At 40.0% G+C, this 12,773-nt stretch overlaps 1 protein-coding gene across 3 annotated transcripts in view; it reads right to left on the minus strand.

Moving 5' to 3' along the window:
* Window positions 1–9,874, minus strand: part of LOC127913234 (nuclear factor of activated T-cells, cytoplasmic 3-like) — a 103,895-nt gene extending 94,021 nt beyond the window's left edge. For 2 of the 3 annotated variants that reach the window (XM_052485061.1, XM_052485060.1), the window contains exon 1: window positions 9,414–9,874. In XM_052485061.1, the coding sequence (XP_052341021.1) occupies window positions 9,414–9,504 (91 nt within the window). In that variant the 5' untranslated portion in view covers window positions 9,505–9,874. Of the gene's footprint in view, window positions 1–2,756; window positions 3,294–9,413 lie in introns of those variants that run through there. The other variant, XM_052485064.1, reaches the window with a different exon arrangement.
* Window positions 9,875–12,773: the final 2,899 nt, after the last annotated feature.

Raw genomic sequence — 12,773 nt, forward strand, 5'->3', positions numbered from 1 at the left:
GCTTGTAAAGTGGAAAGGAACCCTTGCACACTCACCAAGATCTTTCTCTGCACACCCACAAGGCCATGTTAAATGCCAGAGGGTAGATAGACAAACTGACATTTATATTTCACATTAGCTTCGTCAAGGCTATTTTAATTTAATTCCCAAAGGCCCCCTCTCCACTAGACACTACACAGATAGTTGTAGAAGGTTTGCATCATCATGTTCCACAAATTACCTCCACTGAAATGTAGGCCTAAAAAGCATGGTTTCCCCCAACCAATCATAGTGTTACTCATCAACAGGCTACCGACATCAAACCATATAAGTTGAAAGGTCATAAATTGTTCACAAACCCAAACTTTCCCACATTTTGTGAAAAACAAAACTTTCATAATGTTTTTTTAGTTAACTCCGGTGGTCCTTCATGGGAAAATTGTCATCAAACTTTGTCATCAAGGTCTGGCATTCTCTGGATTTATGGTGCTTTCAAGGCAACTGGGAACTCTGAAAAAAACAAGGTCGAATCATGATGACGTCAGCGATCTTCAGGTCAGAGCTCTAGAAAGAGGCCCGAGTTCCGGACATTCAATTCCGCGTTGGATGACCGTTCAAAACCTATTTTCCTAGTTGGACCTCGTTTTTTTTCTCAGAGCTCCCAGTTGTCTTTAACTCATTGAAAACAGATTTCACAGTTCTGAGTTTCCAGTTGTTTTGAGCGCGACAGAAGTCATGCTGGATTGACAGCATGGCCAATGGTTGAATATTTATCCTTTTAATCTTGGAAAAAGAGACCCTTAAACCCTGACCACACACCCACTCCACTGAACAGCAGGCTATTGGTTTCTTTGCAATGCTTGTAGTTAGGCACTAATTCCTTCCAAAACACTAATTGTTGAATTTGCGATTTCCAACTTGCTGTGTAATGTTTATGTCCAATGGCCGATGAGCACAGATACATTTTATTTCTCTTCATTATTTATCTTTATATGACAAGGATTAAAAAGGATTTGACAGTAGATTGTTGACTTGATTCATGATGATGACTGCTAGCTAAGATTTTCAAAGTATGATGTTGACAGTCCAATCAAAGCTGCTTTAGATATGACATGACTTGACGTCATTTTATCTATGGCCAATGACCTTGAGCCTTCTTAGATGGGCACTTCTAATGTAACTCAATGGCAGCACCCAAGGGGCTTGAATTTTCAAGCTCTACCCTTAGATATGGCAGTGACCTAGTGTCCCCATGAGTGACAGAACACTGAGCCAATCACGGCGCAACTAGAGAACATTACCAACCCCATCGCTCCGTATATGTTCCGCTGGTTGCCCCACCACCAAAGAAAGCACTGAGCTAGGCTGAAACACCTGTATTTTGGAGCTGCCTTACTCAAGTAAGCAAAAACGAGACCAAGTTTGAATGCGGCTTTATTAACTCAATTAATTTTTTTATATATTGTTGTACATCGTTTGTAAACTGATACATGACATGTATTAATGTCACAATAACATACAAAACAGGCATCCTCCCCAAAAAGTAGGTTATTTTTATAGAAAGGTGGAGCTCAAAACAGATGGGGCAGTGTCGCCACTGACTAAAACAGGGCTTACAGGCACAGCCTAGAATAAACTGGGATTCAGCAGCAGCAGCTCTTACTGAGACCAGTGCAATACAGCTATGTCCCACCTCTTCAAAGAGGAACAGGGAGGGGGAAAACTAAATGTAAGAGTTCAACAACTTTCTCTTCTTCTCCCGCATGTTGATACAGTGTAGCATGGCCAGTGGGAGCTTCAGTTACACTAAATTTAAAGTAGACAGATGCCACACATAGCTGCTCGTGCCTCGCCCTGGGAAACAAACATCTCTCTCATCACTCCAGACCAGGGCTCCTCCAGGCCAGACCCCCTCAGCTCAGCTCCACACTGTGCACTCTGGAGGGTTAGGGGGTTGAGGCACCCACCTGGCCAACTAGCCCACATATCCTCAGTGTTAACGAATCCAACCAGGGTTCACTGCTGGCTACCAAACTGTTAAGCCCTCTCACTCTAAGCTGTGTGCTCAACTGAACAGAGATAGGCTACATTATAACCCAAATACCTAATGTACTTTCAACATGTGGAGTCCTGCATAGAGTACAATACACAGCAGTTGAGACTGTAGTGTCAGTGGTCATAGTATGTTTAAAGGTGCACTATGCAGAAATTGCTATGGTTGCTAAAGTTCTAATAGTTCGCCTAATTTCAGTTTATGAGACAAATAAAGCTAGTATAGTATAGACATTGTACCATCTAAATCTCTGTGAAAGGTATTTTCCATAACCAAAAATATTGTATTTTCTGCTGTTTGAAGTTGATGTACAAAACTGAAAGTGAAATATGCAAAAAAGAAACTTAAGAACGAGAAGCATAAAAATAGCGCACATAGAACAGATCTACTGCTTCTTAGACTTGCTGTCAATGAGAATTACAGCTCAAAAACACATATTTCTATGCGAATTGTGTCAGGTCGCCCAAAAAGTTACAGATTGCAGCTTTAAGTCTTCACCACTCAGTTTAACCTTGGTTATAGGCCTGAATGTGACTCATTTTTCACAAAGGAAAACTCCATAAATTAGAAGAATAATGCTTTGTAATTTATAACTTGATACATTGTTTGTCTTCCAGACACACTTGATAAGGGTCCTGCAACACAGACCCTCGTCTGAGCCGGTTACACCCCCACAACACACACAGCTGGCCAGAGTCTGGGAGTCGGACATACAGTCACTCACCTGTTGACGTGGCGCACAACATTCTTCTGCTCCTAGCTCCCGTTAAACGGTAACGGTGAAGCAGTGTTGCTCTGTGGACTGGACAGCTTCAGACCTGCCTGCTGCTGGGGGACTCCTGATCTAACAGAGCTGTCTGCAACCTGCCGCCTGCTGCCCTCTACCACTCTCTCTGAGAGCCCAATATAGTCCACCATGAGAGCGATGTAATTTCAGTCTTTCCCACGACTGAGACAGACAGAGCCAGGAGTCAAGTCCAGACAGATGAAGCTGGGGCAAGCACAAGAACAAACTAGAAGTCAAGAGCAACAGATCTCCTCCAAACAATTGACAGACTGTCACTTAGTTGATTTCCTCACTGGGTTTCAGCTATTACGCAATACTACTACATTACAACATCAAACTCTGTACAAATTCCACTCTATAACAAACCAACATGTCAACCGATGTCCTAGCCTACGCCAAATCAAGCCTGATTACAGTTAGTTTACGCCAAGATTGCCAGCATCTGGAGATTTCATTAGTCTGGATCAGGCTCTCTCTTAGATGGAAATAACTGGTGGTCTCCCATATCCTTCGTGGGTGAGGAGGGAGGGAGGGGGGAGAAGAAGAAGAAAAAGAGAGGAAGCATGCATGGTCCTTGTTGAGGCTTGCACAGCACTGAGGTGGTACGATGATGACAGACCCAGAGCTGCCAGACAGGCCACCGGATGTGAGAGAAAAAGGACCAGAAGAGAGAGAAAGAAAGAAGACAAAAAAGGGTAAGAGAAAGGAAAGCGAGCGAGACAGAACCTTTCCCTGTTCCCCTTAACAACAGGGGGGAGGAGCTGCCCACTCCCCCTCTGTCATTGCACTACCATCTGAAGCCCACATGGCATGCCTGGCTGGGCACTGTAGACTGCCACCACCTCTAGACTAGAGGTCGACCGATTATGATTTTTCAATGCCGATACCAATTATTGGAGGACCATAAAAGCCGCTACCGTTTAATTGGACTAATTTTTTATTTTTTTATTTGTAATAATGACAATTACAACAATACTGAATGAACACTTATTTTAACTTAATATAATACATAAATAAAATCAATTTAGCCTCAAGTAAATAATGAAACATGTTCAATTTGGTTTAAATAATGCAAAAACAAAGTGTTGGAGAAGAAAGTAAAAGTGCAATATGTGCTATGTAAGAAAGCTAACGTTTCAGTTCCTTGCTCAGAACATGAGAACATATGAAAGCTGGTGGTTCCTTTTAACATGAGTCTTCAATATTCCCAGGTAAGAAGTTTTAGGTTGTAGTTATTATAGGAATTATAGGACTATTTCCCTCTATACCATTTGTATTTCATTAATCTTTGACTATTGGAAGTTGTTATAGGCACTTTAGTATTGCCAGTGTAACAGTATAGCTTCCGTCCCTCTCCTCGCTCCTCTCTGGGCTCGTACCAGCAACAAAACGACAATTAGCGCGCGCTAACTAGCTAGCCATTTCACTTCGGTTACATGAGCCTCAGCTCAGGAGTTGATAGGCTTGAAGTCATAAACAGCGCAAGGCTTGACGCACAACGAAGAGCTGCTGGAAAATCGCCGAAAGTGCTATTTGAATTAATGTTTACGCGCCTGCTTCTGCCTACCACCGCTCAGTCAGATACGTGTATGCTTGTATGCTCAGTCAGATTATATGCAACGCAGGACACGCTAGATAATATCTAGTAATATCCTCAACCATGTGTAGTTAACTAGTGATTATGATTTATTGTTTTTTATAAGATCAATTTAATGCTAACTAGCAACTTACCTTGGCTTATGCATTCGCGTAACAGTCTCCTTGTGGAATGCAACGAGAGAGAGGCAGGTCGTTATTGCATTGGACTAGTTAGCTGTAAGATTGCAAGATTGGATCCCCCGAGCTGACAAGGTGAAAATCTGTCGTTCTGCCCCTGAACCAGGCAGTTAACCTACGGTTCCTAGGCCGTCATTGAAAATAAGAATGTGTTCTTAACTGACTTGCCTAGTTAAATAAAGATTAAATAAAGGTCTTAAAAATAAATAAAAAACTACAAATCGGCGCCCCAAAATACCGATTTTCGATTGTTATGAAAACTTGAAAATCGGCACTAATTAATCGGCCATTCCGATTAATCGGCCGACCTCTACTCTCGACTGCCACTCAATAGGGCCCACACTCCCACCACCACTAGACTGCCACACAACGGGGCCCTCACTGACACCACCTCTAGACTGCCACCCAATGGGGCCCTCACTTACCTCCAGCCACCTTCTCTATGACACCTTTTGTGTCATACGGCCATGGCAGTTTGGAAGGATGAGAAGGCAGACAGGGTCAAAAGGCTCCTAAAAGGTTTAGTGTTACATCTTCACTTTTCACTGTACACAGCCTCGCTCAATACCACATGAGCACACTAGCTAGCTACCATGTAGGGATAGAAAAAGAGTAACAGTTTGTTTCTTAAATATCATAAGGGGAAAAAAGGACCATATTAAAGTATATCTATAGTTTATCCCCACTACTCTCGAGTTTCAGTGAGAAGTGAATACGCCCTTACCCTATAAATGAATAACCTTGTCAAAGTGACAGGTTGCTACTTTAGACTAATTTAGGCCTAATCCTGGCAGTAGAGTTGAACATTCTGTCAAATTGTTATTTGATTTGAAGGACTTATTAGTCCATGTTTTTCCCTCTTCCATTCAACACCGTTGTAGGCCTACAGTAGTGGGGGAAAACCCTTCAACATTGACTGAGTTAGGCTACTGCCTTTTACTACAGCACTCACTGGAATGCCTCACTTCAAAGGGAACTGCATTTCCTGAACAACAAATCACAAGAGAGAGAGAAAGAGACAAAGCCCTCACCTACAGAGAGATTAACCTAGAGAAGAGTCCCCTCAGCCAGCTGGTTCTGGGGCTCTGTGGAGTCTGTTTGTGAACAGAGCCCCAGTACCAGCTGGCTGAGGGGACTCTTCTCTAGGACAGCAACATAATTAGACCCAACAAAATTATGAGAAAGCAAAAAGATAACCATTTAACACACTGGAAAGACTCAACCAAAAAACAGAGCAAATTGGAATGCTATCTGGCCCTATACAGAGAGTACACAGAGTCACAATACCTGACCACTTTGACTGACCCCAAATTAAGAACATCCTTGACTATGTACAGACTCAGTGAGCATAGCCTTGCTATTGAGAGAGGCTACCATAAGCAGACCTGGCTCTCAAGAGAAGACAGGCTATGTGCACACTGCCTACAAAATGAGGTGGAAACTGAGCTGCACTTCCTAACCTCCTGTTAAATGTATGACCACATTAGAGATACATATTTCCCACAGATCACACTGACAAATAATTTCAAAACAAATCAAACATTGATAAACTCCCATATCTGTTAGACAAAATACTTCAGTTTGCAATCTCTTCAGCAAGATGTGTAGCCCATTGCCATTGATCAAAGGGCAGCCAGTGGATATACCACTAATATTTATCTTTCCCTATTATTCGTACTACAACTATTGGCACATTGCTAAAACACTGTACATAGCTGATAATAAAACAAATATATTTTTAAACCTTTTTGATTGCAATATTTACTGTTAAATTCAAATAGTATTTTGTTGATGTTGTTCTGTGTCTTCTCAGGTTTGTTTATTTCACGTGCTTTGGCAATGTAAACACGTTTCCGATGCGAATAAAGCCTTTGAAGAGAAAGTCCAAGCTTGGCACAGTGCAGTCTTCTTAATCACATGTTTATTCACAGTGGTAAGACCTACTGTGGTAGAGTAGGACAGACTGAAAAGTTTGGGTCTAGACTACATAGGCTCATGTGTTTTTTCTCAATGCTTCTTACACTAACATTTACTATTCAATTAGTCTATGTAAACAAACAGCTGGGTACTACACACCTTACTGACGGGATTCAGAGAGTGACTGAGAATAACATGTCTGTCACTACCTGTTACTAAGGTATAGCCTACTGTTCTATTTGAGAGGATGGAAATCTGCTGGGCTATTTCTCTGGGTTCCTAGTTGCTTTATTAATAACCATATAATTGCTGTTAACAGTATGATCCACTTTGATGAACAATCATAATAGCACAGTTCAAGAAACTAAATAAATACAAATGTAGGAAATAGAGGTGCTCCAGGTTGTTCTAGAGAGCCCTGACTTGTGTGAGTAAGGCTGAGGAGGAAGGAGAGAGAGAGAGAGAGAGAGAGAGAGAGAGAGAGAGAGAGAGAGAGAGAGAGAGAGAGAGAGAGAGAGAGAGAGAGAGGGGCTTGGGATGGAAGGAGTGAGTGAGTGAGTGAGGCCAAGTGTGACACAGTGCAGTCTTCTTAATCACATGTTTATACACAGAGATAAGACCTACTGCGGTAGAGTTGGTCAGACTGAAAGCTTACTAGCAGTGCTCCAGGTTGTTCTAGCGAGCCCTGACTTGTGTGAGTGAGGCTAGGACTGAGGAGGAAGGAGAAAAAGAGAGAGAAATTAAACTTGGAGCCATACTGTTCTACTCACCGTTACTCTGGTTCTGTGTCTCTGCGTTATACTCCAGTTATTAATGTGAACAGGCACTAGCCATACCGGCCAAGGCACACGGTCCAACCAGATTAAAACCACTTGCACAGTGGCGTTTTTATTCCTTGACTTATTCCAAAATAACTTTTTTCACTTTTCCCTACTCGTCTCCAAATTAGACTTTTTTATAATCTAGGGAAAAATAGATTGTGGCGGAGAAAGGACTAGCAAAGCCTTGGATTCATAGTATTGCGAGAGCTTCATGAAAAGGGCAGAGCTTGGCTTAACTCTGTAGATATTGGTACTATTTAATCAAAACTGGTAATCAAGCTTTCAAGATAAAATGTAAGTTGCAGTCGCCCTACACTGAATTTAGGGTTTGAATTAAAACAGTTTGCAGTTTCACAGAATCCAAGCATGCATTCTAGCTATGTGAAAGACAGATGCTTTTGAAATAGCATGGAACTCCCAGATCTGTGGTTATGAATGAATGACAGCTTGCTTGTCTTCTCTTCTCTTGTCTCAGAATGGTTAAACCCCTTGTCTAGTCTTGTTTCCAAAACAACTGTCCAAAATACACAAACAAAACACAAATAGAATATTGTGGCATGATGCATCACCAGACTTCCACAGATCTGGTTATTTCTCTGCACACCTGGTCACACTGAGATTCTGATATGAACCCCCACCTTGGTAGAGCATGGCGCTTGTAACGCCAGGGTAGTGGGTTCGATTCCCGGGACCACCCATACGTAGAATGTATGCACACATGACTGTAAGTCGCTTTGGATAAAAGCGTCTGCTAAATGGCATATATTATTATTATTATTATTATTATTATTCTCACACACACACACCTCTATCTGTGAGAGTCAAATACTGTATTGCCGGCAAACTGGGCGCAAACTGCAGAGATGATTGAAATGGCAGCAGGGTGACATAGGGTTATTGGATGTGTTTGGACTTATTGGCCAAAGAAATTATGCACAAAAAAAAAATGTATAAACTAGGTTGTGAGGTGTCTTGTATACTGGGTAATATGTAGTTTCAGTTTAATTTATTGTGTTGTTTATTGTTGTAATGGTGTTTTGTCAAGCTGCAAAGTCAACGTACCAAATACTCTAATTTAAACATACACATTTATCTGCATTACAAATTAATAGTTAAAGGGAGTAATACTACTTGATGTAATAACCTCTTAATTTACGAGGTCATTTAGAATAACTAAGCAGAACAATAGAGAATATTTGCTTGCTTGTAATACTAATAACTATAATATTACATTCACTATATTGCTATTTATGTCTAATTATTGTACTTTTTACGTTCTATTCAGTATTATGATCAACAACATCGATTGCATGACCACTAACGCTACTCACAAGTTAGATTACAAATGGAAGAGTTGTGAATGCATGCATGGTAGTTTCTTACAACATGACGTTCCCAATGCTGCCAAGTTCATTGCATTGCTGTTTCAAAGCTATTCAATTCGTTTTCTGAAGCATAATCGATAATAAAATGGATTGATTGGAGCGAATGTTTGAAACAAGTAGAGCTGTAGGCAGGCATAATGCATTCTTGTTAAGCTAGGTGTCTGAATAACTGACAGCTGTGTCCTCTCGTGAGCTAGCTATCTTACCTACTCAGCTGCCGAGCTAGTCTTTTGAAATACATTTCTAGCTAGCTACATTATTATGTATGCTAGGAGCCACATACACATTTCAGCATGTGCTGTAGTATTTAAATATATTATTTATACATTATTTAGTACAGTCTTGCAACTTTTGGTGGGAATTAGATAGTTAGCATGAGGACACCGCTATTTGACAGCTGCTGTCGCTCGCTTGTTTGCTGTTTAGGCTCATGTTCCTAAAACCCCATATTTTAACTGTGGAAAAGTCCGTGTGTAACTGCACATACAAAAATAGAAAATACTAATGTTGATGTTTAGCCAACTTATTCTACTTTCTGCTGCCAGAACATACACTAGCTTTTTCACATTCGCTAATCTGTTGCAACCAATGCCCCTTCTGCAATGTTCTTGTTGTTTGCAATGTCATCGCATCTGTGCACTCTTCTACGTCTAGAGAAGTTTACTGGGTATTCGCGGCAAAGATCAAATTCTAACCTGCGGGGCCTAGCGACTGCTGTTGGCCGTCCTCTCCGAAGATCAGCCTGAAGTCCAGCTCCTCATTACCAGTGCAATTTGCAGTAGTCATCGGGGTTGACAGCTCGGGTTCACCCGTCACACGAACGACGGCTAATGCAAAATACTATTTTAAATGTCACAACATTTACAGAAATAACGTTAACTGAAACAACAAAACTTGTTTAATTTAGCAAATCAAAATTGTAGCGAGCAATCGACCCGCGAGCGGCGTGAACTAGTTTTTCTTCCTTGATTAGAAATCCAAAAATGATTATTTCTCCCCGGCGACGTTTGGTAATACAATGCTCGTTAAACTTTTGATTGTCCTACAACGAGTCTTACTCTTTTGTCCTTGCGAACATGAAATTGATTTATCGCTGTTTGGTGTCAACAAGACAGACAAGGTTGTCGGTGAAACTGACTCTCACTGGAGCGCCTTCTATCCCAACTTTTACTAACTGCGCGTGACAGGGCAGTTCCAGTAGTGACGTCAGCAAACCCGGGAACACAACAGAGCGCTGGCACTCTGTCTCTCAATTCAATTCAGTGGGCTTTATTGGCATGGGAAACGTACCGTTTACATTGCTAAAGTAAGTGAAATATATAAACAAAAGTTAAATAAAAAATCAGAAATTAACAGTAAACATTTATCTCACACACACCCACAAACACGGATAAGGCTGGCAAGAGCTCCTAGGATATGTAGTTAAATCTCACATTGAAACTCATTGTCTCAACATGAACCTTATTATAGCTATAATAAAGTTATCTAGATGTACAGCACTGTTGTCCTACTCGGATTTAATCAGAATGAAATTACACTTAATCTGAGATCATAACACATTTTCATTTATAATGTCTCAATCCATATTTTGAATGTATGCAGGCTCTCATACACTATTGGCCTACATCTCTAACAGACACAATTAAAGTTTAAACTGACCATGCTGGCTCCAATTAACTAAATGTTCTGTGTTCACGTTGCCTTTTGGGCTATAGGAATTCAACAGATTGCCTGCCCCAAGGTCTATGCAATAGTTCTGCATGTCGATGATAAAGCCTGTGACATATGCATTAGTATTAAATCTGTCTTTATACTAAGTAGGCCATCACACTTTCCTGGAATGCATTGCTTATGTGATTAGTTCAATATACCTATACCCTAAAGCAGGGATCATCAACTAGATTCAGCCGCGGGACGATTTTTTTCTTGAGCAGATGGTCAGGAGGCCGGAACATAATTACAAATCATTTGTAGATTGCAAATTGACCGCAAGAAGCCCAAACAGATATACCATTTGACTAAAACATTTCAAACCTTTCTTACATTTTTATATGATCACATATACAGTATGTCTCTATTATACGTGGGAATACTTTGGAACAGATTTCCAAAATTAAAATCACGTGGAGCTGATTTGCTGGTGTTTTTACAGTCGTTTATGTCCAACATTTATAAAAATGGGCCGCCAGTCGCGGAACCCTTCCCGATAGACTATACGGATAGTTTTTCTGGACTGGGCAGATCAAGTAAACCTTTTGACCCTTTCGTGTTGAGCAGATTTCACAATCACTTTAATTGTATCACTGCCAACCATTCTGTGCATCATTATTAAACCAAATTATAGCCGACCTTCAAACCTTCTCTCTTAATTATATTGTAACTATATTGTAACTATATATATATATATATATATATATATACATATATACATATATATATATATTACTTTAACTGAACGAAAGCTTAAAAATGATAACAGTGAATGAAAGCTAAGGGTCACATTATAAATACAAATATAGATATATATATATAATAATTCAAGAGTGCAATGTACAGATCAGAAATAGTGCAATAACTTTAGCTCAGATAGAGCCTTGCACTACTGGGTTTCAACTGGTAAAGAAAGCTAAGAAGAGCTACTGGGAATTATTGCAGGGTGAATCTGATGGTAGAATAAATAAGAAATAAACCCAGCAGCTCAGAGAGTTGTTCCTCCTGATAGTATCAAGATTTCCCCTCTGTGACCCAGCCATCTACTTATGCAAAGCTATACTGGATCACTTAGGGCCTTCTCTATAAGCCTCTGTACTGTTGTGGCTTTGATTGATGTACTGGAAGTGCAACAATAAAAGTTGCTGGTTATTGGTTAAAGATACAGCAATATAAATATGTCAAACAGGGACATTCTCCTAACATCATTGCACCTCATAGTGCAATACATAGCTACATTAATTAGAATATTAATTTCTACATCATAAAAATGAATTGCTCAATTGGTAAAAAAAGATCAGAGAGGTTCCATTACATCAGAGGTTTAATAACATCACAGCAGTTTAATAACATCAGAGAGGTTTAATCACACCAGAGAAGTTTAATAACATCAGAGAGGTTTAATAACATCAGAGAGGTTTAATCACACCAGAGAGGTTTAATCACACCAGAGAAGTTTAATAACATCAGAGAGGTTTAATCACACCAGAGAAGTTTGATCAAACCAGGGAGGTCCAATAATATCATAGAGGACAGTTGAATGTCCCCTCATACTGGATTACATTGTTCAACAATGGAAACCGTAAAGTGCCGATGTCTGACTCTATATGACATATGCACAGGAGTTATACATCAACAGGAATCAAAGGGAAATGTCCTTCACTGCTAATTTCTCCACAATAATACATTAAGTACATGAATATGACTTTATAGAACCGACATATATCATTAATTGATAACTCTTCTTGGACATTGTTCATATTTGTGGAGTTTAGGGGAATATATTCCAATAGTGATATAGGCCTATATAGAAAAAGATGAATTTTTCTGCAGCTGCCTGGGGTGCATTGAGACAGAACACCTGCATACACAGAATCCTCTTATTGGATATTAGTGAAAGATAACGGATACAGCAAAGATAAGAAAAAACAAGATCATGTTTTTGTTTAACACATGTGGGCGTACAGACGCTGAAGTTCACAAAAACAATGCGGAAAAAAATATCACATTTCCTGTGGTCTAAATTTCCAAGCAAAAGCACTCACTACATGTAAACCTCACTGACATTCACTGTATGCCATCAGCTGGCGAAATTGAAATCGATGACAAAATATACTAGTTTGAGATCATACTGATAAAACTGCTCTAGGTATGTTACCTTGACAGTGCATGGTTGAGTTCATTTAGAAATGACAGTTTAATTCATAAGACAATTCAGTGTTGAAGCATAACCCTCTCTTTTGGTACATTAGGCAACAAACTAATCACTGCATTTTATAGCTGCGATATTGATATTATGGGAAAATGATTGGATTTATATAGGACAAGGGTGTTATGTACAAAGG

This window comes from Oncorhynchus keta, chromosome 2, assembly GCF_023373465.1.
Source record: "Oncorhynchus keta strain PuntledgeMale-10-30-2019 chromosome 2, Oket_V2, whole genome shotgun sequence".
NCBI lineage: Eukaryota > Metazoa > Chordata > Actinopteri > Salmoniformes > Salmonidae > Oncorhynchus > Oncorhynchus keta.